Source organism: Acanthopagrus latus, chromosome 2 (genome assembly GCF_904848185.1).
Source record: "Acanthopagrus latus isolate v.2019 chromosome 2, fAcaLat1.1, whole genome shotgun sequence".
In the NCBI taxonomy this organism is placed as follows: domain Eukaryota; kingdom Metazoa; phylum Chordata; class Actinopteri; order Spariformes; family Sparidae; genus Acanthopagrus; species Acanthopagrus latus.
In genome coordinates this window covers 1273842-1301305 of record NC_051040.1, presented here as the reverse complement: position 1 = coordinate 1301305, position 27464 = coordinate 1273842, and the positions used below count along the sequence as shown (strand labels likewise).

Below are 27464 nucleotides of genomic sequence, written 5' to 3'. Positions count from 1 at the left end.
TCTGACTTCATCAGCCGCTCTCGGCTCACTGTCATAACGTGACTTCCTCTGAATCTCACAAATTTCACAGGAAACTCAAATCAGTCAGATGTTGGAAATATCAGTCGGCCTGCTGGAGTCCGATGAGATTTTTGTTGAGGGAAAGAAACACATTGATTCACCTTGTGTCCTCCTGTAATCTGTTTCATGACTCTGACACAGAAGGTCTGGATAAGAATAAGTGTGCAGAGAATCTCCTCACTGCAGCACAGAGCTCGTCCTCTTTCCTCCTGACACCTGTCAGGTGTGTCGGGGGAGAAGAGGAAGAGTTTCCTCATCTGTGTGCATGAACACACACACGAGTTCTCTTCAGTCTCAGTTCCACTTCTTGTTCTCAGTGAAGTGAACAGAAAGACGTCGACAGCAGCTCAGTGCAGCAGCAGCAGCAGCTCTCTGGTAAGTCACATTAAATATTTCCTCTGAATCCAACGAGAGTCACAGGAAGCATTTATTTGGTATTTTTCCAGACAGCTGGAGTTCAGAGGAAGGCTGACCACGATGTCTTAATTGTTCCAGATGTTCAGGGAATTCAAATATTCACCTTGTTTATCTAAACTAATAATTTTCATGTTGCTGTTGCTGAGAGACTCAAAAGAAAATAAGCTTTAATTTGAAACATTCATGTTGTCTTAAATTTAATTATATTTAATTGCTCAACTTTGCTTGAGTACGTACTAATGTTGTGATATGTTACTGTCAGGGGACGAAGGAGCCAATGACAGCAGTCAAACCATGTGGCGTTCAATGTCTGATTTTTAGCAAAACAGCAAAAACTGATGTTGAATTCTTGGTCGTCCCTGGAGAAAATCACCAGACTCCCTTGAAAAATGTCTCAATTTAGCGAGTTGTTGAGTTAAGAGAAACTTAATAAACTTTGTGAAGCGCTGATTCTGATTAATTTTTCATTATTTATTCATTTTTGTTAATTCAGCAAAGGTTCTACATGAGGATATTTCTTTATTAGTGTAAAAAAAGGTTTATTCCAGTGATCTATGTGTAAACAAATGAGATTATAACTCCAAACTGCCTCATACATCATATCTTTGTTTAATGTATAATATTATGTTATTTTATATAACTGACAGTAGATTATCTTTATATTATTATTGCAATGCATGTGTGAAATAATGAATAATATCATATTCATGTATTAACAGTGTTAATAAAGTACTCATTAGTATCATTGTAGCAATATAGAAAATACTCCATTACAGGTAAAAGTACTGCTGAAGTAAAAGTACACACGTTCTCAGCTTCATGTACTTCAAGTGTCTGCAAATAAAAAAAGTAGAAGATGGAATACTCAGAGTGCCTGAGAGCAGCACCTGAATCCTCTGACTGATGTTCTGTTTGATCAGAACCTTCTGGATCGTCGAGGAGATGTGGAGCTCGGTGCTGCTCGGTCTGTTCCTGCTGCTGCAGCGTCCAGAATTCACCAGCACGCAGGAAGTACACTGGGAGGACTACAAACATGGCCGACAGGGAGTGGAAGAGAAGCGGTTCTGCTCGTGGAAGTGCATCCTGTTCACTCTGCAGTGGCCCGGAGGGTTCTGTCAGGTGAGCTTCATCATCATCATCATCATCATCTTCATCATCGTCATCATCATCAAGTCTGGTATCAGAGGAAGAGATGAATTTATGAGTTAAAGATAATTTCACGAGTTTCCTACCAGCTGTTGACAAGATGGAGACATTAGTTTCTGAGAGGCAATAAAGTAGAAGGTAGGGAGGGAAAGGAGGAGACAGGAAAGGCCTTAGGAGGTAGGGAAGGAAAGGACAGAGGTAGATAGTCAAGGAAGAAAGGAGGCGAAGAAGAAGGACAGAAGAGATTGTGAAGGAATGGAATGGAGGAAGAATGGAAGGAAATGTAGGAGGAAGATAAAGGAAAACAGGAGATAGTGAAGGAAATGAGGAAGTGCTGTAGAGAAGGAAAGGACACTGTTGAGAGGGAGAGCTAGGTGAAGAAGAAAAGGAGAGGGGTAAAGGAAAGAAGGAGACAAGGAAGGAAACCGTGTAGAGCAGTGGTGTCAAACTGATCCAGTAAAGGGCCATGTGGCTGCAGGTTTTCATTCCAACCAAGCAAGAACACACCTGATCCAAATCAGCAAGAACACACCTGATCCAAATCAGCAAGAACACACCTGATCCAAATCAGGCGTGTTCTTACTTGGTTGGAATGAAAACCTGCAGCCACATGGCCCTTTACTGGATCAGTTTGACACCACTGGTGTAGAGGGTCGGAGGAGAAAGGAGGAGTTACGAAAATGAGTAAAGCAGGACATGAGGAAACGGGGGGTTGTAAAGGAAAGGAGGATGCAGGGAAGTAAGGAAGGAGACAAGGAAGGAAATTATGATATGTGGAGAGAAAGGAGGGAAAATGAAGACAAAGGGGAGAGAAAGTGGGAGGCAAGGAAGAGGAAAAGCAGGAGATAAGGAGGAAATGAAGTAAAGAAGAGTAAACTGTTGCTCAGATACAAAAGATCAGATTCGTAAGGTTGGAAGAAAAATGTGTCAGGAAAGAGAGAAAGATGAGATCAATAAGTACATTTACATTTGAGGAAACAACGAAGGACATGAGGAGAGAGGGAAGGAAAGGTTACAGTAAGGAAGAAAGGACTTAATAAGGATAGGAAACAAGAAGGTAAGGAAGTAAAAGATTAGGTAAGCAAGGAAACAGGCGGATAGGGAAGGAAAAGAGGAAGCAGTGAGGAAAGGGAAATACAAGAGGAGGATGGAAGTAAATAAGGAAGTAAAGAAATAAGGAGACGAGTAGAAGAGGAAAGAGGATAAAAGGAAGTAAAGAAAGAGGGAAGGGAAGCGAGGAAGGAGGTAAGAAAGAAAAGGAACTGAGGAAGCAGCGAGGAGAGGAAGTCAGTTAAGTATCTGCTGACATGTTTGATAACAGATGCTGTCGTCTGTCTGTCTGCAGTCTTTGGACCAGGAGAAACTGTGTCAGATCCCTCCGAGCATCAACAACTGGACCATCCACGGTCTGTGGTAACTATCAGCTGCAGAGCCTCGCCAGCATCTTCAGCCCACCGGGTTCAGATTCTGACTCACGTGTCCGGTCTTTGTGCCCGCAGGCCTCTCAAGGTGTTCAACTGCTGCACCTGCTGGCCGATGTTCCAGTCAGACGTCCAGGTGAGTCCTCGGTCAGCTTCAGCTCACCTGGTTACCTGAGACGTCCGGGGGGAGTCACAGTGTTCGTCACATGATGAGAGAGACGGCAGATCAAACTTTTTAAGTTGAAGTGACAGAAAATTAAGAGAAACACATTTAAATGAAAACATAATTTATAAAAGTAGCTTCGTTCTCAGCGGCAGTCTGAAGATTTGCTGACACATTTGTGATCAATTTAAGAACATGCCATGAATTCAAACATCAAATCTTGTAAATCACATTTGATATTTCAGCTATTCTGCTCCAAATGACCCAAAACCAGCTGAGCCCGTTTCTCCTTCGGTTCTGTACATTGGCAGGTTGTTGTTCTGTGTGTTTGAACTGATTTATTAATCGTAGCTCCTCGGCACAACACACATACTTTATTTCATAACATCAAACTGTCCGGAGCCGCGTGAGGCCGGATCGTCTCAGACCTGCTGCATCGATTCACTGAAGTCACAAAATGAAATCGGAGAGTTTGACACTATGAAATATTATACGAGCCCTGAGATGAGAAGTGAATAATAACATTGAGTCCCAGCTCAGGCAGCAGGATGATGACATCATCTACGTGACGAGCCAAACGTTTACAGGCCGTACATTTACAGCCACCCAATGAAAATCAGGCTCAGCAGGTAACAGATTCTGATCACACAGTCTCCCAGCAGCTGCTGCGTCGGTGATGATTGTCCATTCGGCCTCGCGGGGGGAGTTCACTTGATTTTTCCAGAGAAATGAACACCTGATGAAACGCCCTGCTGCCACATGTAGTAACAGAATAACTGTATTTTGTTTTAAGAATAAGTGACTCGGCAGGTTCTTTGCACCGTGTTTCATCAGGATCGCCAGTTACTGCAGTCAGCCTGGCCTCTGATTGGCCGTACAGTTGAAGCCGCGGAGCCTTGAGTGCACACTAGTTTTTGACCGTGCTTTGAACCACTGTTATTTTACATTTAATGTGCTTATGATTTTCGGTAAATAGTAAAAACGAAGAATGTGGTCGAGAGAGTTTTTACTGAAGCACGGGTCAACTATGTACTTGGACAACTATATACGTGCGCCTCGTTAAGAAGAAAAGATGGAGCCACGTTTGAAAAAAGCCATTACATCTGCGGCTGAGAGCTGACTGACGATGTTCCCCGTCTCCCAGGAGCTGGAGGCTCAGCTGGATGAACTCTGGCCGTCTCTGCTGACCATTAAGTCCAGCTTTCACTTCTGGTAAGAAACACCACCAGTAGGGGAGACTGGGGCAAGTTGAGCCAAAGGGTAAGTTGAGCCACCCCTTGTTGCTAGGAAACGGTTAAAAAACATTGATCATGTGATCAAATATTTAGGAGGAGCATCATGTCATGGAGTCTGTGACATGGTGACATGTGGTTTGACATTTATATCCAAAAAACAGCTTTCAATCTTGAAAGTGAATTTAATCCATCAGAAGTTTCACGAGAATTGTGTTTAGACCAAAATGTGTCATTTAACATTTGTTTTCTACATCTTGTGGTATCTATGAGCTGCAGCAGCAGGTCGCAAACCTACCATGAAGTGCAGTTTTACCTGAGGGGACTAATAAAGTCAGAATGCCACCCAGCAGAGGTGGGAGATGGATGGATGGATGGAGGGATGGATGGATGGAGGGATGGATGGATGGAGGGATGGAGGGATGGATGGAGGGATGGATGGATGGAGGGATGGATGGATGGAGGGATGGAGGGATGGATGGAGGGATGGGGATTACATACTATATTATGGAAACAGTTCTGTTTACACTCATTCTGTTTGTCTGAAGTGTTGCACAACATCCTGAAATATCTGCAGATATTTTAGTTAGAGATAAAACGATGACTGCCTTGATGTAGTTAGTGATCCTAAATATGAAAAATGGCTCATCTTACCCCAGTCTCTATCTGACAACTCTCTCCAACCGTGATCCATTTAATCTCTCCTGATAGCTCGAAATGACTTGTGTGTGTGTGTGTGTGTGTGTGTGTGTGTGTGTGTGTGTGTGTGTGTGTGTGTGTGTGTGTGTGTGTCAGGAGAGAGGAGTGGGGGAAACACGGTGTGTGTGCAGCGTGTGTCGAGGGAATGAACTCTCCACTAAGATACTTCCAGATCTGCCTCAAACTGAGAGAACAGTTTGATATCTACAAGTTAGTGAGCACACACACACAGACACACACACACACACACACACACACACCTTATTTAAAGGTGTTATTGATCACATTCAGACGCTGTTGTTTAAATCACCTGCCAGTTTGTTGCAGGAGCTAACATTGCTAACACTCGCTGCTGGCAGACATCAGGTTTAAGCTGTGCAGAGTGAAGAAGTCCAAGCCAAAGGGAGTTCAACACTGCCTGCTCACAAATAATCACAAATGATCTGCTGTGATTCATCGCTGAGAGTCTTGGTGGAACTTTACCATCACTCCTGTTCACAGATACAATCATCACACGGTGTGTTTTCCTGCAGGTGGCTGCAGGCTGCTGGCATCACTCCGTCCTGCCATCGATCCTACAAGGTGAGGAAACACTGAGGAGTCGTTAAACCTCATCTCTCACCGTTTCTACACGTTGCTATGGTTTACTGTGGAGCTTCAGATGGAGGAGGAGCTCCTGCGTTGTGTTTCACCGTGTGAGAACGTACTTCCTGTGTTTGTGCAGGTCGCCGAGGTCGACCAGGTCCTCGTTCCACATCTGGGTGACAAACATGAGATCCAGTGTGTGACGGACAGCAAGGTCAGATCTTCTGTGTCTCTATCGATATGTTACTCTGTCCTCGAGCTGGGTCCAACTACTGCCATCACACCTGACTCCTGAACCAGCAGAAATATTAACTTCAGGCCGATTCTTCATTTTAAAGCCTGAATCACCTGAAACTGACGACACGCTGCTGTTACGCTGTTTCTACAGCCTGTTGACATTTTAAAAAGTGAAGAAAAACCATCCTGAACGCAAAGATATTCTGTTTACCGTCATAAAAAGCAGAGAAAACCAGAAAACATTCAAAGCTGGGACCACTCACGGTTTGGACAACTTACGAACAGAACAATAGTCGATGTTTCCAACCACTTAAAATACATAAACTGGAACCAGATGAAAAACTAAGGAAAAAATAAAGTGTGAATAAGTGTGAATGCGAGTCCATAAATAGCAGAGTGGTCAAACCAAACAGAGACACTAATGACTCCTGCATGTCGGCCATGATTGATTATTGAAGCGTCGTTCCCTCCAGAAAACAGCTGAGGGACCTGGTCCATTCTGTGGGAAAGTGGGAATAGTTGAGTGATGGCGGAAAATGTTTGTTTGGTGGGAAACACACAAATCTAATCAGCTCGCCCTGAAGCACGATTTAAATCCTCCAAATTTGAGATCTACTTCCTGTTCCAACTGAAACACACCGGCTGTTTTTCTTTCTGATAACATGCTAACATCTGAACCAGACCGACAAACACTTCTTTCCAGGGGCGCCGTGTCTGAAACCTCACCAACCTCTTTGTCTTGATGTAAAGTCATTGATCTGTGATGTTGATGTTGGTTGGGCAGTCGGTTTCACTAAGAGGTCCAGAAGTGACTTCCAAAGAAATGCTGTGGCTAAAAACCACCAAGACTTTGTTCCAGATGTCTGAACTTCCACTGCAGTTCTCACGACGTCTCACTCTGCACCAGAGGACCAGTCGTGGTGATACAAGCAGCACAGATAATAAATACGAAGGTATCCTACCTGTGTTCGCTGTGCTTCACTCTTCTCCCTCCTCTTCCTCCCTCAGGGCAGAGAGGTGTGGTTTCAGGTGAAGATCCCTCTGTCTCGCAACCTGACTCTCGGCTGTGATCACCTGGGCGACGATGACGGGTCCGGCCCAGGACGGAGGTGGTCTCCGGGGCACCCCTGCCCCCCTGACGTCCCTTTCTACTACCTCCCCATCGACCACCAGAAGCCGACGCGGCCCTGCGGCTAACTGAGCCTCCACAGCAGCTCTGAACGTGTGATGTTAAGATTTATAGGTGTGACTGAACAGGTTAACACAGAACAAACACGCTCTGAACCTTTCAATAAAGCTTGTTTCTCCAACTGGTGGGTCTTCCTGTGGTTCTGAGCTCAAAGCTCATTGGCTCCTAACGGAGGCCTGACAGTACTGAGTGTAACAGCAGCAGGACTGAAACGATTCCTCCAGTAACTTCATTACTCAGAAGCCTTCAAGGAGCAAATCATCACTTCCAGAACTGAGTGTCTAAACACTGGAAGGATTTTCCCCCAAAGCTCAGGTGTCTGTGAAATTAAACATCTTCATTTTTAAAGAATCACCTGCCCAGGTGAGGACAGGGCTGAATCACTGCAGCTCGCTCCTGCTGAGCCGCCAGGATAAAAATCCACATGCAGACAAACGGATGAACTGGTTTTACAGTTTATTGACAAGTTACACTGTAGTTTTTTTAAACCCTCGTCCACCCAGAGGAGAAAAAACAAAAGTACTGACAGAACATTGAGAAAAGCACTAAAAACAGGCTGAATACTGAGGAAACAGTAAAGCTAACGAAAAAATTAAAAAACAAAAAGGAGCCGAGTAGAGAAAGAGAGAGAGAGAGAGAGAGACAGAGAGACAGAGAGAGAGAGAGAGACAGAGAGAGAGAGAGACAGAGAGAGAGAGAGAGAGAGAGAGAGAGAGAGAGAGAGAGAGAGACAGAGAGAGAGAGACAGAGAGAGACAGAGAGAGAGAGAGAGAGAGAGAGACAGAGAGAGAGAGACAGAGAGAGACAGAGAGAGAGACAGAGAGAGAGAGAGAGAGAGAGAGAGAGAGAGAGAGAGAGAGAGAGACAGAGAGAGAGAGAGAGAGAGAGAGAGAGACAGAGAGACAGAGAGAGAGAGAGAGAGAGAGAGAGAGAGAGAGAGAGAAGCCTGCTGGACTAATGATGCTCCGACTGCTTTACAGAGAGGAAGAGGAACGTTTGTGTCCGTCTGATTCCTCCTGCGACTGAACGTCACCTGCTGCTAATCTGATGATTCAGGAGGTGATAAAGAGTCCCGACACGTCCGTCTGAATGTGACCACTCAGCTGACAGTATTCTGGTTCTGTGTGTGTGTGTGTGTGTGTGTCTGTTCGGCGTCTCAGTGCTCGAGGCGTCCCAGGAACCTCAGGTTGAGGATCTTCAGCTGGTCGTCCAGCTCCATGCGGACGATGCCGTCGTCTCCGTCGATGCTCAGAAGGATGCCCGTCGCCTCGCGGTCCTCTCCCAGAATCACCTTCACCTGGACGCACGGAGACAAACGGCTCAGCGTCAGCCAATGTTGGACACCTCAGTGGTGACGGTTTGACCACATTAGGAATAACGAGGGTTCTAAATTTTTGCCTGGAATGAACTTTTACTTTTACTTAAAACTATTCAGAAACTCATGCGACAGGCAAGTTTCAGCATTTGAATTTTGCTTTTGTGAAATTCTGTCACACAAATCCAAATGTAAGACTGTTGAACGCCTGAAGACGCAGTTTGTGTTGAACATCAGAACGTCAAGAACATTTTATGGGCTGTAATATGTATCAATATGACAAATATCATCAACACTGAAACAACCTGAGACACTCGTACGTAAAGAGGAGCAGAGACGAGACGTCAACAGTTACCTTGTTGTTCTTGGTGGGAGTGACGGGCTCCAGGTGATCGCTGCTGATACTGACCACCTTCTCTGACTCCTGCATGAACACTGAACACATCCCTCCCTACACACACACACACACACACACACACACACACACACACAAAATGCTGTCATTGCAGTGCATGACATCAACACATTCAGCACAAACATCTTGATACGTGCGACACATCAGCTTTACGGAGACAAAGCTCTGACGTTTTCTTCTCGTCTTTGGTGTTTCTGTTACACAGTCTGTACTAGTTGACTTTCAGACTATGGAGCCTCTGTCTGAAGGTCAGTAAGCAGCCTGATGTGGCGTCTTCAGGTCTGTGTGTCTTTTACAGTCTAAGAGGTTAAACTACAAGAGAACCGGTTGGTACGACGTGTCGACACATTTCTGTTTGCTGTTTTTCTTTCTTTGTCAGTCAGAGGACAAAACTTCAAAGACGAGGAAGACGTTCACGGCGTTTGTCTTATTTTAATATTGGTTTGTTGATGACAGAGGTGAAGAAGAAGCAGAGGAACAGTTCAAGAGTTCAGGAGTGTTTTGGTGAGACGTGTGATCCGACTCGCTGAGCAACAACATCTGTAAAGACATCTACAGCCTGAGAAACCTTTGTTTTGTTGCTGACAGATACTTTTTATCGGTCTGACACGTAGATTTGATCTTGTCTGGATTTGTGACACTCAGACGAACTCGGCTCACTTACAGCCCACGTTTCCTCATTTTAATGCTGTTCAGGCTCCATCAGAACTTATCAGAACTTGGTGCTGAGGGCAAGTTACTCCAAACATCTGAGAGACAGATCAAACATTTTTGGATGTTCTTCTGTATGATGTATTAACAACATGTGTATTCGTTTCACAAGCTCAGTTTGAAATTGTGAAACAGAATGCACTCGCTTTTTTTACCCTCTGGCTAAGTTTTGGCCGGAAATCTGTTCAGTGAAGCCACGTTTGAGTTTTTCTGACTCATTCGATAACATTCCACATTAAACCCAGCAGGATTTCACAATTGATGGGTTAGTTCGCCCAAATACTGCACGCAACAAGATGTTTGAAGAAGTTTCACTGTCAACAGATTCATCGACGAGTCCGGCACAAACCCACGTCTGCGGCTGAAAATCATCATCATCAAATATTCTGCCTGTTCCTTCCCTCTGTTAGTGAGGGTGAAGAATGTCTGTCATCATTCTCCAAGATGGTGTCTTTATTTCAGGAACAAACCCCTGATATTTCACTGGGAGCATTTTGGCGTGTCCACAATCTACTGATGTCGTCGACTTGCTCAGATTCGGTTCATTTCATCCCTCCCTCTTGATATTTGTGCTCCTACTGTGGCTGAGTAACATCGTAGTTAAATCATTTTGTCGTCCGTCTGGTTCAGGTGTGTTTATTGTACAGTTTTCTGACTTTATCATGCTGTACAGTCCGCACCGGGTCTTTTATTTTGAAAAACAGACGGGGTGCACTGTGCCGCGCTGCTGTCCGACTTCCTGTCTGGCTGATCTGCTCTGTGCAGCTTCTAAGATGCTGCTGAGACATTTCCTCCGCTCCGAGATCAACATGTATTATCTCTACGTTCTGTCATTGTTGAAACTGATCAGCTGATGTCAACCCGCCTGACACAGACGTGCACCATGGGAGATTCAATCATCGTTCATATAAGACTGTTGATCAGTGAATCTGGATCCAGACTGTTTCTCTGACCGACCTTCATATCTGAGTCTGATCGATATGAGAACTGATGTGAGGTCATAACTCTGATGTGATGATGTCGTGACTGTGTTGGTTACCGTGACGCTCCTGATGACCCCGGTCTGTCCCATCAGGTCCATGAAGGAATCCTTCACCCGCACCAGGATGTCGGTGGTCACCCAGTCGCTGCTGCCCTGCTCGATGTTGGACCCCGGGGTGTGAGGGTTGTAACCTCCAGGCGAGGGCGCTCCAGGCGTCATGGGACTGTAGCCCACAGGACTGGGGCTAGGACTGGCCTGTGGACCAGTCACCATCACAAAACACGTTAAAGGGGAAGCTGAAGCACTTTGTACAGTTTGTAATGATACTGAATTCACTGGAGAAGCCCAAAAACAGACGGTCTGCTTTACATTTGCATCAAGTGGCTCCTGTAATCTCAGACGGCTGTTCACAACAGAACACTTTCCATCTTCATAAATACTTCTGTCGCTGAACACACAGACCAACATCTGTCATCACTTTACTGTTCTTCTTCTGCAGCATTTTTTAGTAACGGGGGACTAAAATCATAACAAAATGTAAATATTTTGGAACAAAGTGGAGACGGCTCTTTGTTTACCTGAATCTGTTCAAGAATGTGTCTGAGTGAGAATCTGTGGTGCCTTCACTGCCTTCACGTGTCTCTTCATGTGAACGTTACACTGAGATTCTTACTGAAATATCCCAAACTGATTTAATATCATGTCAGACTGGAACACTGAACACTTATAAATCTGCAGGCAGACCTCAACACTAAATCCTGATCTGATCCGTCTGAGTCCAGTGACGCTTCCAGGACGGATGTGTTTCCTAACAGAACCACTGGGGGGCGTGAAGACCGACATTTTTAAATCCTGCACAACATCAAGTTTTGAGTTTGATAAACAAATATTGATATTTAACAATGAAATACTGCTGGTGAAAATTTTACATTTCTGCTTCTTTCCGTTGTCGCGCCGTTCCGTTGTCAGAGTCGGCGGTGGTAACGACCCTTAACGACGGTTGCCATCCGACGTAATATCGTGATGACATCGTTACTGTGTAATGAAAATCTGATACTGTAATACTTAATTTCAAGAGCAGTTTGTCCTACCTGATAGGCCATGGGGGAGGGTGTCGGATGGTAGCTGGCTGGAGAATGTGTGTTCTGGTAGCCGACTGGCGAGGGCGCCACCTGGTGGTAGCTCTGAGGACTGGGGCTGGGCTGATAGGAGCCCTGAGGGGACGGGGCCGCATACGGAGAATACTGCTCTGTGTTGTACCTACACACACACACACACACACACACACACACACACACACGGTCAAATGATTGATGTCGACTGTGAAACAAACCTCCAGGTTTATCAGCTTCAAATTTCTCTCAGAGCAAAGTGCCAAATGGAGATTTATGCTTATTCCAAATATTCATTCATTCCCACAACATAAACAGTACATCTTTATCAAAACTGACACGGAGACACGTTGGTGTTTCAAGCTGATCTACAATTCTCACCTTGTGTTTGCACCAAAAAAAAACAAAAAAAAACAAAACTGAAATGTTGGTCATCGTGCAGAGGAAAGAACAACGTGTGTGTAATATCTGTTGATACTCACATAGCAGGTGTGCCAGGTGTCTGAGGGTTGTACTGAGGGTTGACCTGTGGAGACGGGACTTCTGGGTAACCCGGCGTCTGGGGGTTGGGGGTTCCTCCGTAGCCCTGAGGGGACGGGGAGGGCTCGTCATCGTAGCCGAAGTCGTACTCCTCTTCATTCCTGACAAGAAGACGCGAACGTTTCAAACAAATATGAAATAAAGTGTGTGTGTGTGTGTGTGTGTGTGTGTGTGTGTGTGTTACCTGGAAGGTGTGTTGGGGTTGCTAGGGTCCCAGGCTCCGCTCTGACCCGGCGTCCTGCTCCCATCATGCAGCGGTGTCTGAGAGCCGTAGTGAGGCGTACGGCTTCCTGTTAGAGGGCAGAAAAAACAAAACTTCCAGTCACAAGGGATTGTGGGTAATAATTTTGTGTTTTTATCTTGCTGAAATGCTTCATTTCTTGTTTTTACACACTGACAGCATCTTACCGTCGTGTAGCGGCGTCTGAGACCCGTACATGGGCGTTCTGGAGCCGGTACCATACATGGGAGTCTGGGAGCCGTACATGGGAGTCCGTCCATGAGTGGACGTCATCCCACTGTGTCTCTTGGCTCCCCTGGACGGACGGAGCAGAGACAGGGCGGAAGAGCAATGTGAGGTTAGAAACTCATGATCTTTAACCGGGATTTTGGGAGGCAGAGTATCAGAAAATGAAGATGGTGAAAGAAAAGAGTAAAAGAATAAAAAAGTAAAAGAAGAAGAAGAAGAAAGAAGAAGAAGAAGACAAAGAAGAAGAAGACGAAGAAGACGAAGAAGAAGACGAAGAAGACGAAGACGGGTGGATACAGTGTGTTTGGGTACGTACATGGTAGTTAAGCGCTGTCGGTCTACAGAGATGGTCTGACAGGTGGAGTGCAGCTCCACTCTGGCTGTGGACTCTGTTGCATCCTTCACCACACCGATGTAACCTGGGAAATGTAGGCACAATGATCAGCAGTTAGTTTAAAGGAACTGATCAATAGAAATGTTCTCATTTACAAACTGATGACAACAGGTGGCTTACCTTTGTAAGGCCCCTGGGAGATGCGGACCGTCTGACCAATCAGCTCGTTGTCTCTCCGTCCTCTGCCCCGCCCCATGCCTCCTCCACCTCCTCCTCCTCCCCCTCCACCTCTCTGAGGAGCACCTGCACCACAACACAAACACCTGCCTCACACAGGGCTGACACAGCGCCTCCTCTCTTCCTCTACGCCATTCATGGTTTGTCATTTTTAAAGCCAAAATTTGTTTTAACAAGCACTTTATATTCTAAACAGATCTGTTAATGGAGGATCTCCCGCCGATGACTCAGGAAGCAAACAAACAACAGTGATGGATCTTCTGGATGAACTCAACGGACTGCAACACGTCTCTGCTGTCACGTGTTGTGAGACTACAGACGAGTTCTTCAGGCGTCGGTGCTGCTGCATGTGATCGCACAGGTGTGAACAAACACAACGACAGAGGATCGTTTCCCCTCCTTCATCACAGAGGACCCTTCACAGGCTTCATCAGTGTTTCAGCAGATTCCTCAGAGATGAATAATAAAGCGACAGTGTGGGAAAAATGACAAAGATCAAATGAGACGATCGGCTCGGACATTTAAACGACTAGTTGATTCGTCTTGAGTAAGAACACACTGAGCACAGATTCCTGTTTACCTTTAAACACCTGATGAAAACATATTGGATATTAAAACTACTTGTAGCTGTTGATCACATCACTTTGATAAACAATTCAGATTTAAATCCCACTGACATCCTGGTGGCGGGCGGCTGCATGGGATCAACAGCATCGTTATCATCAGTGACGGACGCTTCAGTGCAGACGACGTCCACATGCATCAAACAGACCCGCTGACTTCTCGCCTACATCGCTTGTAGAAAGAAAACCTTGTTGCCACGGGCTGCCGCGGTTCCTGAAAGCTCAAGTCCTGGTGGTGGAGTGTGAGCAGAGGAAAGCATCCAGCAGCCTGACAGCTATTAAGCTGGGCCTTCTTCATGTGAAACATCTCTGCTGTCCACATGACGTTGTTTTCTGAGCGTCTTTTTTAAATAGTTCCCAGTGAGGAGAGAGCGTCTCAGCATGTGGCCGATCTGAGAGCTTCTCGCTGAAAATCGGGCCAGAGACGATGATAATCACATTCTACTTCTAATCCAAAACAATCACATAAAAACCATCGGACAGTCAACCGCGAAGGAGTGGTATCGATCATACAGCAGCGGTTGTCAAGATTTTGTTGTTGTAGAGACAAGAACCACAAACACTTCCCCGGGTCGCTCCTGATTCTCACAGAGGTCCTCAGTCAGCTCTGACCCGGCAGAAGCAGCAGAAGCCTCTTGACAGGATGTCAAAGCTTAACAGATTCCAACTTAGCTTTCACTTCTGTTTACATATGAACTCCTCTGTCACATTAACTGCCTGTGAAAGTTGCTTTAAGTGGATTTAAATAAACAGGATTTGAACACAGCTGCTTTCAGTCTACATCAACCAGCAGCAGACGCCAACAAGGCTCAAACAAAGCCACCATTATTATTCTCTGACCAGCTTTGTGTTTTCCCACCACAGCAGCGACTCGCCCCTTCAGTGCTGGATCGTGTTTGGTTTTCGGCACTCACCTCCTCCGCCGTGGTGCATGGGGCTGCTGATCCGAGGGCTCATCGGAGCAAATCCTCCCACCGTGAAGTTGGTGACGTCTCTGGGCTGAAGAGACAAAATGCCAGAGTGAAAACACAGAAGTCAGAGTTTGACGTTCAACAGATCACAACTATACGCACAAGTAATGAAGCTGCTACACTGCGACAGTCTGAAGGGTGTTAAATGTTCTCATTTACAATAAGGTTTATATGTGGTTCTTAATGTAATTTAACTATAAGCCCTCGAGTGTCTTAACAAGCAGCGGTTGCTAACGAGTGTCTGACTGAGACTACAGAGGTTGTCGGGGACATTAAACGTCTTTACAGGCCCACTTTAACTCAGACGTTACAACTTGTGCACTGATCAGTTTACAGCACAGCGCGTGTAGTATAGTGTCGTAGGAAGCTTTGACAGCCTAACGTTAGCTTTTTACATTTAGCGTCTGCATCATATGAGTGGTGTTTGTGGTGGAGGTCATCTTGCTTTATAAACTTGTGTTTGCCACAGAACTTATTTTTCTGTGATAGTCCAGAATGAGGGAACCAGGCAGCGCTAACTTCAGAGTCAGCCGACAGAAATACGTCATCCCTGCCGCTCAGGATGAGGTGCTGACCTTGGATCCACCAGCCAACACCAGGTGTCTGGTCTTGCACACGAACATGCCTCCGTTCTCCACCAACTTCTTACAGTGGAGGAAGGCGAAGCCTCGAAACAGGTGACGGATCTCACCTTCACGGCCCTGCAGGACAAACACACACACACACACACACACACACACACACACACACACACAAAATCTGGTGTAAAGTGAAGGGTCAGCAGAGCTCAGCCTCCTGTTCCTGACATGATTCAGTCATTTTAACTGCTGTCTAAATAAAGGCTGAAAAATAAATTCCTCCTTTCACTATTAAGATCAAGAAGTAAACATTTTGTCAGCTGCAAAATTTCACTTGAAGAAGATACAAATATCAACAGAAAAGGACAAATAAAAGCGGTCCTGACCGAGTGCGGCCCGTCGATGACTTTGACGATGTCTTTGACGTGGATGTTGTTCTGCTCTGAGTCCAGAGCCACGGCGAAGCGGTTGTCCTTCCTGCGGTTCACCGCCTGATGTCGCACCGTCATCACCTTCCCGTGCATGTTCAGCACCTGAGAGGAAACATCAGTCAGTCAACTTTTCTTCCTCTTACTCATACTCAGTTTAAACGTGAACTGAATCTCTAACACAAAGAAGAACTGGCTTCGTGTTCCTTTTTATTAGCAGACCATCACCTGAAACGTCTCTCTCTCCAGTCGGACGATGACTCCGACCGTCTGTGGGTCCAGTTGGACCAGCTCGCCCCACTCATGCTGTCCCCCTGCATCCACGCCGGACGCCGTCTCCGAGCAGAGCTGCAGGTCTCTGGGCAACACCTTCAACTGCGCACACACACACACACACACACACACACACACACAGGTCAAATAAGAGACCAGAGGTGTTTAAAGACATGAAACAATTTGCTTGGGTCAGACAGACGACAACTGAACCACAACCCAAAATCCTCAACTTTTAAAAACTTCTACAACTTCGTTCCACCAACCAGAACTAATTACTTAGGCGACAAACAGAGGTGAGCAGCAGTCTGCATCATTAGTTGGACAGGCTGGACAGGTACCTCGTGCATGGTGAGGTCGGAGAACAGGATGACGAAGTTCTCCTCCACTCTGACGATGAGGCCGGTGTCGCCCTCGTACCGCCCGGCGATCACCTTCACGTGGTCGCCCATCCGGAAATATTTTTTCAACTCGTGAGCCGGAAACTCCAAAGGATCCTACGAGGTCACACACGGACAGGACACCAGTTCAAGATTAAGATTGCGGATTAGAGATTAACAGCACATCAATAATCTCACCTGTGTGTGTGTGTGTGTGTGTGTGTGTGTGTGTACCTTCAGGTCTTCATGTTTGGGCATGATGGTGATCTTGTTGCCGTCCACACTGAGGATTTTTCCCTGCAGGTTGATCAACTCGCCTTCACACACCTCCACATTGTCACCGGCCTGCAGGTTGTGTTCACGCTCCTTACCTGCGCACATACAGACACACACAGACACACACACACACACACACACACAGACACACACACTATTTAACTTTGCTGGTTAGCTCAATAAAAATTATTTGGTGTACATTCCCAGCTGCCGTCTGCTCCACAAGAGATCAACTATTATAAAAATGTAGATAAAACCGCCAAATAAATAAAAGCAGGCTGTTTGAACAGTTTAAGATCTGAATCTTCTAGTTTAATTAAAAAACCTTCACCTGACTCGGTCACCACCTCCAGGTCGATTCCTTCCGGCTGGTCCTCAAACTTCTCCAGCTCGGACAGCGTGGGCTTCACCCCGTCTGTGATCTGTCAGAGAGGAACCAGCTGCTGAGGGGATTCTCTACACACGACCTTCTTATCATTCATCTGAAGTCCAACATTCAAATCAAAACACTTTTCTCAGGACAGGATCTCGCGTCCTAACGACGCAGCATCAGGAGTATTTGACACGTAAGAGCCTCCTCACCACAGCGGACATGGCGAAGCTCTTGAACAGGAATCCTTTGCGGCTGTAACGGTTCCCCTCAAAGATCATGAAGTCTCCATCATGGCTGACCTCGCCTCCGAGGGACCTGTCAATCAAATCATCACCTGTTACCTCAAACTGAAACCATCAACTGCATCGTTATTCATTTGAAAATCCAAATTACTTTCTAAAAGAGTGGAAAACCTCATGTATCAGGGACTAATAACTAATATATAACAAGCAGACCGGATGTTAAATATTCTATATCTAATCTTTAACACAGATACATTAAACAGCAGCTGTTCTGTTAATGTTCACGATGATCGCAATACAGACATCAGACACAATCTGTCGTATTATCACGTCCCAAAGCTGATTTAAAGGTGTATTTACACCATTTTGCAGGCTGAAGTCTTCACTGTAGCATCGAGGGTGGAAATAACATCTTAACAAATCAGTTTAGGATCTCTGGGCTTCTGAGGACACGTGGAAAGGATCAGGGACGCCAAATTGTCCCCCACCTCGTGTGTGTGTGTGTGTGTGTGTGTGTGTGTGTGTGTGTGTACCTTATCTTCTCAGCGTCAAACAGCCTCTGAGCAGGTCTCTTAAACTTCTTCCTCTTAGCGAACCAGTCTTTCTGCAGGACACAGACGGACAGAGCTGTCAGTCATCTCTCACCTCAGTGAGTCCACAGTTAAGTGTGTCGACGTGTGTCGACGTGTGTCGACGTGTGTCGACGTGTGTCGGTCCTACCAGGCTCATCTTGGCTTTGATCCGGTCCAGGTCGATACGGGGGATCATCTTCAGGGAGATGGTGTTCTGACTCGGCTCCACGTAGTCCACCTGGAGACCGAAGGAAGAAACCACAACAGAACAAGTTCAATTATGACCTTGAACAAAGTTTTTTGCCTTAATAATCAGAACTGTACTATTTATTCATTATTATTATTATTATTTATTATTATTATTATTATTATAATACTATTAATTAAGTCTGTGAATAATTAGAGAGAATAAACTGAATATCTTTGAGTTTGTCATACTCAAAGTCTAGATCCAAAAAATCTAAAAATCTAAATGATATAAAATGCAGAAAGGTGGCAAATTTGTGAAGCTACAACATCTGAAAGTTTGACTTGACTTACTGATCAGTAACTGTTCAGCTGTGAATACATGGTTATTATTATATTTAACAGCAGTGTGACAAGCGCTTCAGTGTCACCAGCTGCTGAAATATTGAAGACTCATCTGATAATTCATCTGGTTCTGACTCTGAGAGGTGCAGCTGTGGTGTTCGCTGCCGTCAGTCGGTACCTGAGCGATGTCGTCCTTGTACAGGCCTCTCTTCAGCCGGACCCACGACTTGGGCTTCAGGTTGGTGACCTCTTTGACGACCTTCAGCACGTCCGTCATCTCTTTGATGGGGACCATCTGCTGGTTCCACAGGCCCATCCGCAGGTTGCCGATGCCTTCAATGGCCGACTTGACGTGCGTCTGCTTGTACGACTCCACGTAGATGTAACCTTTGACGTGATCCGGGGCGACGACGGACTTGATCTGCAGAGGCTGTTGGGTGGAGCAGCGACAACTGTCCTTAAACTTTATGTTATAAATGGCAGACAGCAACTTCCTGTATCCATTCTTACCCAACAGTCATCACTCTACAAGACTTTATCCAAAGACCTGTGGTATGATTGAGTTATTATATTAGTCCTGTCCAATATGAACAGTGACGTTAAACTGAATCATCTTTAAGCTGAACTGAACATTTTGTTCTGCAGCATCTGTGTCTCTCTGTAGATAAAAGCAGTCTGGCAACAATCTCTCATATTCTCACACTCAGTAAGAAAAATCTTGTGTAATAAAATCCGAGTTCAGGTCCCGTTAACGCTACGTAAGAGAAACAGTAACAGAGTCTCACAGCCGGATGAACGAAGCTGCTTCATGGTCAGAAGCGTTTCTGAGAAAATCGCGTCAATGTTACAGTAACTTTATACGTCCTGACTACCATCTTGGATTAGTATGAACTCTTCCAAGCTGTAAATGAAATCATCAAGCTTCTTCAAAGAAGTCCTGCGAACAAATAAACTTCTTACCGTGTCCGTGAACTGGTAGGCGATGAACTTCCTCATCAGTGCGATGGCTGTCGCCCTCTCCTCGCCGATCTACAGAGACAAGAGTGAGTTAGGGAGGAGTGAGTGTGTGTGTGTGTGTGTGTGTGTGTGTGTGTGTGTGTGTGTAGAGGACACACACCTTACACTTGACTGTCCACAGATTGGGATCCCTGAAGACGACAAATAACAAGTTCAACATTAAGAAAACTCGATCGTCTACAAAAACACTCATTATCGCTGCTGATTGGTGGATGATGTCGTCACATACTTGACACCAGGAAGTAGCTGCTGCTGGGTGATGTCATCAGAGAGCTCCTCGGACCCTCCGGAGTAACTGCGCACCACAGAAGAAGAAAAACAAGATTTTGGTCTCGGACGCAGAGTTTTTTAAGAGCTGAAGCTTCCTGATCAGCTTCAACTGTGTTCAGCAACATAAAGCAACAAGTTAAAACCTTCCTCCAAAATACTTTTAGCCATTTCTTAAAAGAGGAGCGGCACTCTGCCTTAATTTAAGATGTTTTTCTCTACAACTCTGCTGAAAATATCTCTCTATCTCTCTATCTATCGAAACTCGAATCTTAACTGTGAATTCATGTATTCACACACAGGCCCGGCTCTTTCTCAGGCAGAGGATAAATAAATAAACTGAGAGATTCAGTTTCTACATCTGTGAGTAACAGATGAACTTTGGTCTCAATCTTTCAATCTTGACTGAAAACACTTAATGGTTGTGTAACAGCTATTCTTAGACGCTTTGTGGGAGCTGACTCAGTCCATAAACGTCTGTTTTGTCAAGTAACAAATATTCACAGTTATAATGTGCATTTTTACAAGGCCAAGGAACAAAGATACTCACTGCTCCCCTGTGGAGGACTTGGCATACTTCCTCATGTAGTATTCACCCAGTGCCTCCTCTCTGGAGTCTCTGCAAAACACAGCACACACACAGTTAGACGTTTTTTTTTCTATTTCTGGCTGCAGAACCTGTGGAAAAACATCTGCTTCTATTTTTCATTAATTGCATTTCATCCGAACAGTGCAAGTAGAATATTTCATGGAGGTCACTGCTTGCTGTGAGTCTGCAGCACCTGAAATGACTCGTAAAGTCTTATTTTCAAATTTCCTGAAATTCATCAAAACGCGACTGAATATTGTGTGTGTACGAGGTGATTGGTTGATGGAGATAAACAGCTAAACGTGGAGAAAAAGGTGGATGTTTATCAGAGAGACGACAGAACGAGTCGGTAGTTTGAATCAAAGTGCTTGTTCAAGAAATAACAGAAAACATGTCGGCCGCAGGGAAATACTTCTCATGGAAACATACTTCACATTCTGCTGATGTGCATATTAAAAACATTAACATCAGAGTGTTCTGAAATATGGTGTTCATGTTTCTACGTTCTACGTGTTTTCTGTTATCAAGAATTAAATGTTTTGATTTAATTTAAACAACTGTTACTCAGAGTTCTCACTCTTGACGCTCCAGCTGCTACAGCACACCGAGATGTTTCTTAATCAATTAATCTATTACCTCATCGACTTCTGTCTCTTGTCCGTGACAGTGTATGATCTGTGGCTGCCAACACTAATAACCAAGTGTGTTTTCATTAAGAGGAAAGTTAAATATACAAAAGAAAAAATAAGACAAGTCTCTTAAAACGAACAACTCGCTGGTTTCCTTGTTAAACCACTGATGAAGAAGACGACACAAAGGTTGAAAGTTGAAAGGATGGACAACATGTTCAACATCTGTCAGCGGACTGCATTAATGTGAGGAAGACTCCGGTCTCATCATCATCGCTCCACACACACCTGATGTTTAGACGTTTGAGTCGCACGTCTCAAGTTTCACTGTAAGTCTGTTTGTGATTAAAGTCCATGAAACAAGTTTAATGGACAAGAAAAGCTTTTTGTCCCCGTTCAGAAAAAAGGCTCTTGGAGATGTTCCTGCAGTGAGAGCGCTCACACGTTCTGATTTTTACTTGCCAGGGTGGTTTGGTTCAAACTTTAGTTTACTGGCTTGTGTGTCGTGAAAGCAGATATTTAGCCGTCCGTTACCTCCAGAGGTTCTGCAGCCGCCTGGACCCAGAGTGATCTTCATCCAGAACCACATGGTCGATGTTGGACACTGAGGAGAGAGGACAACGTTGTTATATTCCAACTAAATCTGATTTAGATTAATTTGATCAAACTAAATATTGTTGGTGCTGAACAAAGAATAGACTTACTTTCAGCCTCCTCTGCTCAGGATGGACCAGTGACAGAGGAAAGAGAGGAAGAGGAGGATAAAGGAAGAGGCGAGAAGAAGAGCAGGAGCAGAGATGAGATGAGATAGAAGCCATAAATGAAGGACAAAGGAAATGAAAGATGAGAAGAGAAGTAAGGAGTGAGTGCAGAGAGATAATCAGAGGACAGGAGCAAAGAGGAGGAGAAGAAGCAAAGAAAGGAAACAGAAACAAAAGAGTGAGAGGACGGAAGAGAAGGTGATGAGGATTTTAATTGAGAGGTAAGACAACGGATGACAAGAAAAGGAGAGGAGAAGATGAAACAACAGGATTAAGGCAAAGCAGCAGAGAGGGAGAGAGGAGGAAGAAGAGGAGGATGAAGAGGAGGAGGAGGATGAAGAGGAGGAGGAAGAGAAAGAGGAGGAGGAGGAGGAAGAGGAGGAGGAAGAGGAAGAGGAGGAGGAGGAGGAGGAGGAAGAGGAGGAGGAGGAGGAAGAGGAGGAGGAAGAGGAGGAGGAGGAGGAGGAGGAGGAAGAGGAAGAGGAGGATGAAGAGGAGGTGGAGGAGGAAGAGGAGGAGGAAGAGGAAGAGGAGGATGAAGAGGAGGTGGAGGAGGAAGAGGAGGAGGAGGAAGAGGATGAAGTGAGGACAGAAGCCAAAAGACATTGTCATCAGGGCAGAGCACACAGGAGCAGAGTCAGGCAGCAGCAGCAACACAAAGCATGATGGGAGAAAGAAACAACAGAAAAACAAACAGATTAACGGTGAGTGTGGAGCACAGAGAAGCATGAGGCCCGTGAAGGTCCGATGTGGTTCAAGGAGTCGGTTCAGTAGAAACAAAACCCAACGACTGTTCAACACCGGGCGGAGCGACACGACGCTGCTGACTGAGGGAAGTGTTTGGACTCTTTTACTTTTTATTCAATCTTTGTTTCTTTCAACAAATCAGAAGAAAAGATCCAAACCAACAACATGTGAGTCCGTCTCTCTATACCGTCCCACTTCCTGACTCTCAGACTGAATCCCGTTGGTTCCTACTTTCTGTTCTTTAAATAAATGCTTCAGTAACTTGGTATTAAGTCAATACATTCATTGGCGTTTTGATTCTTTTCAGGGCAATTTTTTGCCATTAAACAATATGTGCTCGGCTCAGACAGACGCAATATTTCTATACATAAAGAAACCGGAAGAAATCTGTAGTAGAACATTTGCTGAATGAACAAGAAGGTCCAAATAATGCAGAATGAGTCAGAGACAGAGTTTCACAGAGTTTATAAAGTGTCTCCAGCTCTAAATGGAGTGTAAATCTGCATTATTTGGACCTTCGAAATTCAGCAAATGTTCTACATGAACTTTTGTCTTTGCTTGTCCCAGTGGTTTATGTGTTAACTGTATATAAAGTTGGGAATATGTTACTACCCAGCATCACGCAGATGGGAGGAATATGTCGCTTTAAGAATTGTCATTTCTGTGAATCGACAGAGAACGTCTACACTTCCAACCACTCGTGCCACCGATGACGAGACGTTGTGATCGAAACAGCAGTCGGTGATTTTGTTTCTACTGTCCGTCGTCCTTTGGTGATAGTATGCATTACCATGTGCCACATAAAAAGCTTCAACCACATCTGTTAGTCCAGACAATTTGAAATAAAAACATGGCAGTCTTCTACCAGGCAGCAGGGTCGGGCAAATGATCACACTTGGTTCTTACAACAGATCCAGACTACGACTGAAACCATCGAACCTCTGGCTGCAGAATCACACTGGACACATTAATGTGACGTTTTAATTACAACCTTGTTTTTATGTTTCAGACGTCAACATCAATCTGACTTCTTCACATCTGGTTTCATTTGTATTTCATAAGAGAAATCAGAGCAACTTTAACAATTTCACGTGAATCTTCTTTTCGTAGCCAGTTAACTGTCTCGTAACGTGAGCTGTTCAGGGAGCCAATAATGGATTTGCCCTCAGTGCCTCCTCACATGAAGCCTCACGCTCCCACACACAGCTGTGCCGAGATGGGGTGGGGTTAATACATTCTGGGACATGGGTTTTATCAAATGGATGGAACTGGAGCTCTGTTTGCTTCAGATACACATGGATATCAATGGAAACATCAGAGCAGGAGAGGATCTGGAGTAGATTTACCGTTAACTGAAGAGGACATGCATGACAGAGAGGAACACCGATAAGACAGAGAGAGTTCAGTCAGACAACACTCATGTTCAGCTTCATCACATCAGCTTCATCACTCATCACTTCAAGCTCCGGATCACTGAACAGTTCAAGAGTCAGACTTTTTGTCTCCTGATCTAAACTCAGGAGTATTTACTTATCGTTACTGTCCTTTCACACAGCTTTATGTCTATGTCGCTTCCTGACGAGGATAAATGACAAAATATTATGCAACAGGGACTGCAACTGAATTTGGAATTGACAGTAATGCATTTTACTCAATTAGTGTTTTAAAAGTATTAATATTTCAAGTCTCTCAGGTAGAGAGCACTGTGTTAAGAGCCTGATGGACTGTAAATAACAGCAAGCCTGATCCAAAGAAGAAAAAAACTCAGGCAGCTGCATCCTGTAACACGTCACTGTGGATGTAACACTGAGGCCAGGAACATATTCAGTCCCCTCACATCCTGTTAACACCAACTAATGTGGATGCTGGGCAGGAACTGTTAGTAACATTTAGGGATGAACAATATATTATCACAAACAACAACTTCTCCCACTGGCTCATCAGTGACATGAAGACGTTTCCGTTGAAGCGTTCAACTCTCCATGAACAAACTGTTCTCAGAGGAAACACTGTTTACAGCTGGAGAAGTGGCAGGGTCCGTATGAACTGTGCCATCCACTAAGGTTGGTTTGTTTATTCACTCATGAAAACAAAGACAGTTTGATTATTTAAATTTGTCTTGGCAGAACACTGGATTCCTTCAGAACGGCAGAGAGTCCGCAACACTTCTGTCAGGACGTTATCGTTCTCTGTTTATAAGAAAGTGTTTGCTCACCCAAAACATTATTCTGTTCCCTTCCTGAAACTTTTAGAGAGCTTAAATTAAAACAACAATGATTCAGGGGATTTTTTTTTTTTAAAAAGCAACTGTTACATCCAGAGCTCATTTTATTACTAACGAGGCAAAGATGCTAAAAAGGCCCAACGGACTTTTAGAACAGCAGATGTTGGACGTTACATAAATAACATTTTTCATTCCTGATACGGACTCACGACTAACTGACACACCTAAAACAGGGCAGAGCCATTAGTCATGTTAGCCGCTACATCTGCTGCTGTGTCGAGTCAGCATGTGTGCTGAGACGCTTTCTGTGGGTAAAAACACCTGACGTGTCTCTCACACGTTCAACAAAACAAGTTCAAATTCAGTTTGACAGAAACTAAAACACACTCTGCCTTCATGCAGATGGACGTTCACATCAGGAAATTGAGCCAGCAGTTTCAAAAATTATCATCTGTGCGGCAAAATGTGATTTATGATCCAACCTTTGTTTGTTCAGTTTGGCAACAGACTAAACTTTTGGGAGTTTGGTATGTTTTAGCCCATTAGCTACAAATGAAGCATACTTGTTCCGTCGCCAAAGAAAGTTTCCATTTGAACTGTTCGTCCCCTCGCTGGCAGCCTCCGCACAGACTCCAGACTTGCCTCAAGAACTGAATAGTCATGCTAATTAGCTGTAACTTCAGTGTTTTTTTTAAGGTTGTGTTATTTTGACATGCGGTACAAGATTAATATGAGATTGGTCTCAAAGGTCTGAATCTCATCATCAAATCAAAGACAAACATCAGTAAGTTTTCAATGCTGACAACTTGTTCACACTGATCAACTTCTTCCTTCAAACATGTGCAAGTTGTTTGTAAGGGTGGACTGAAATGATGTGAAACCAGTGGCGACGTAACATAAAACACATTTAGAAACACTGCGGCATGCTTTGGGAAATGGGCAGCAGGAATGTGTTGTTGGTGTGATTTGTGGTAAATGGGCTAAAACGTTAAAAGACACCAGCGTGGTCCTTTAATCAAAGCAGGAGTTTACAGGAAACATCCACCTAAACAACAAGAGTTTGGCTGGATTTGTTGACGTGTGTGTGTCTCTGTAGTGTCTCTGAACAGGTCGGGTTCCTCACCTTTCTCCAGAATATCTTCAGCTCCATCCTCCCACTGATCCTCTTCATCATCCTCCTCGTCGTCCACATCTAGACAGAGAGGAAGGAAGCAGAGGGACAAAAGACAAACGCTGCGTTAAAGCTAAAGTCATCTCTGAAGAGCAACAGGTGCCTGATGGGACAGCAGGGACAGTTTATCAGAGGGTGACGGAGCAGGAGGTTCGTACCGGCTTCGTCCAGGATGAAGCCTCCGTGTCTGGGCTTCTTTCTGGGACGATCCTCATCCTCCTCCTCCTCCTCTTCATCATACTCCTCCTCATCGTCCAGGTCTTCCCCCTCCTCCTCTGCTATCTTGTCGCTGCCCTGGGGGCTGGCCGGCTCTTCCTGGCAACGGATCAAAACGAAGCTATCAATAAAGTTCACAATAACCTCCATGTCCTCTTTATAGTAACTTATGTTGGTACGCTTTAGTGGCTGGTGTGACTGGAACTCCTCCAGCGCAGCTACTTCAAGCAGTTCATCACAGTGTTTACCTGAGCCCACAGGGAAGTTAGCATTACTAGCTAGCGGTTAGCATACCTCATTCTCCTCCACCTCCTCGGCCTCTCCGTCGCTGCTGCGCTCACTCTGGTTGTCTGAGAAGTCGCTGTCCTCACTGTCAGACATCTTGTGACCCTGAGCAGACAACAGCAGCACAGTTAAAACAAAACCACCATTCTTAAAATTGAATCAAAGCCGCTAACAGCTAACATTAAGCTAGCAGTCCCGAAGCATCCGGCCACAACAATCAGGATGGCCTAGCAAAGCATGCTAATGTAGTTAGCACCGATGTAATGTCCACATATCTCGAGAACAGTTGAGATCAAGTGTTAGCCGATGAGCTCTGCGAAGGTTTCTTACCCGCTTTCACCCCCGACTCAGTTTAATATCCTGTTCGTAGATGAATAAATGTCAGTATCAGCCCAGCTCGACACTGATGCCTCTCACGTCTTTGCTGAGAACCGCGAGACTTCGGAGCGCTGCGCAAATGTATCGCGAGATTTGGACTGCGCTGGGTCAAAAAAGAGGAGGTGTCACTCCCTCTCTATTTATCTAAACTTACAAACCACATACAGACAGACTGTTTCCATCTTCATCCATAAAAATATTGTTGCAGATATTTTTTATTAAAAATAATATAAATACAATAATAAATAATAACTACATAAGTCAGACAAGAGTATCAAGTTTTGTCTGTGAATACTCTCAAACATGCATTTCACTTCATCCTCCAGCAGTCGTCCACTACATCTGTATAAAACACTGGACGAGAAGCTTAAAGGTGAAGTAAAACAATATTTTCAAATGCTCGAACAGGAAGAGGACGACTTGTTTAAAATAAACAAATAACATATTGTTTTAAGATAAATGATGTCACTGTTAACAAGGAATGGAATGCATTTTTAACCATCTATTAGAAATTGTGTATTGGAATGTTGCAACTAATGTTCATAATAACTTGTAAATGATAAATTGATAAATACTGTGTAGTTCATTTATATCATTTGGATGCTGTTAGAGAGTTTCAACTGATGTTTTTAACTTTTAACACTGCTTAATAAATGTCTCATGTTATTA

At 44.7% G+C, this 27464-nt stretch overlaps 3 protein-coding genes across 9 annotated transcripts in view; 2 read left to right on the top strand and 1 right to left on the bottom strand.

The window, feature by feature from the left end:
- The window catches only part of LOC119004384 (octapeptide-repeat protein T2-like), a gene marked incomplete at both ends in the record, with an annotated part of 62228 nt that extends 54394 nt beyond the window's left edge, over positions 1-7834 (top strand). The window contains one exon of the mRNA XM_037071245.1: positions 7778-7834. Within this exon, the coding sequence (XP_036927140.1) occupies positions 7778-7834 (57 nt within the window). The remainder of the gene's footprint in view (positions 1-7777) is intronic.
- rnaset2l (ribonuclease T2, like) lies at positions 378-7270 on the top strand. Of its 5 annotated transcripts, XM_037071190.1 has the most exons (9): positions 378-435; positions 1398-1596; positions 2969-3036; positions 3123-3180; positions 4352-4419; positions 5235-5348; positions 5672-5720; positions 5863-5937; positions 6969-7270. In XM_037071190.1, exons 2-9 carry the CDS (start codon positions 1420-1422, stop codon positions 7155-7157), a joined length of 798 nt encoding a protein of 265 aa, XP_036927085.1. In that variant the 5' UTR covers positions 378-435; positions 1398-1419; the 3' UTR covers positions 7158-7270. The 5 variants fall into 5 exon arrangements, with proteins under 5 accessions (XP_036927085.1, XP_036927075.1, XP_036927094.1 ...); XM_037071180.1 differs by lacking the exon at positions 378-435 and having other exon boundaries at positions 473-1596; XM_037071199.1 differs by lacking the exons at positions 378-435; positions 1398-1596 and adding an exon at positions 2229-2358 and having other exon boundaries at positions 2969-3029.
- A 138-nt stretch (positions 7835-7972) lies between the features above and the next one.
- supt5h (SPT5 homolog, DSIF elongation factor subunit) lies at positions 7973-26905 on the bottom strand. Of its 3 annotated transcripts, XM_037071130.1 has the most exons (31): positions 26748-26905; positions 26427-26522; positions 26075-26231; positions 25869-25937; positions 23868-23873; positions 21718-21729; positions 21548-21617; positions 20346-20414; positions 19758-19823; positions 19629-19659; positions 19472-19540; positions 18690-18941; positions 18129-18218; positions 17942-18012; positions 17376-17481; positions 17125-17215; positions 16752-16888; positions 16479-16634; positions 16093-16239; positions 15823-15969; positions 15434-15559; positions 14802-14886; positions 13208-13330; positions 13010-13112; positions 12633-12760; positions 12409-12514; positions 12167-12325; positions 11664-11832; positions 10630-10827; positions 8820-8915; positions 7973-8446 (listed from the first exon to the last, which is right to left on the bottom strand). In XM_037071130.1, the coding sequence occupies exons 2-31, from the start codon at positions 26511-26513 to the stop codon at positions 8306-8308; spliced, it is 3267 nt and encodes a 1088-aa protein (XP_036927025.1). In that variant the 5' UTR covers positions 26514-26522; positions 26748-26905; the 3' UTR covers positions 7973-8305. The 3 variants fall into 3 exon arrangements, with proteins under 3 accessions (XP_036927025.1, XP_036927038.1, XP_036927030.1); XM_037071135.1 differs by lacking the exon at positions 23868-23873 and having other exon boundaries at positions 7974-8446; XM_037071143.1 differs by lacking the exons at positions 21718-21729; positions 23868-23873.
- Positions 26906-27464: the final 559 nt, after the last annotated feature.

Bases quoted from the DNA above. Each gene is read 5' to 3' on its own strand.
- rnaset2l (XM_037071180.1), top strand. From the start codon at position 1,381: ATGTTCTGTTTGATCAGAACCTTCTGGATCGTCGAGGAGATGTGGAGC. The intron at 3,181-4,351 runs GTGAGTCCTCGG...CCCGTCTCCCAG, and splicing joins TGTTCCAGTCAGACGTCCAG to GAGCTGGAGGCTCAGCTGGA. The intron at 5,938-6,968 runs GTCAGATCTTCT...TTCCTCCCTCAG, and splicing joins AGTGTGTGACGGACAGCAAG to GGCAGAGAGGTGTGGTTTCA.
- supt5h (XM_037071130.1), bottom strand. From the start codon at position 26,513: ATGTCTGACAGTGAGGACAGCGACTTCTCAGACAACCAGAGTGAGCGC. The intron at 19,541-19,628 runs GTGTGTGTCCTC...TTGTCTCTGTAG, and splicing joins TGTGGACAGTCAAGTGTAAG to ATCGGCGAGGAGAGGGCGAC. The intron at 8,916-10,629 runs GTAACCAACACA...GTGTGTGTGTAG, and splicing joins GGGTCATCAGGAGCGTCACG to GGAGGGATGTGTTCAGTGTT.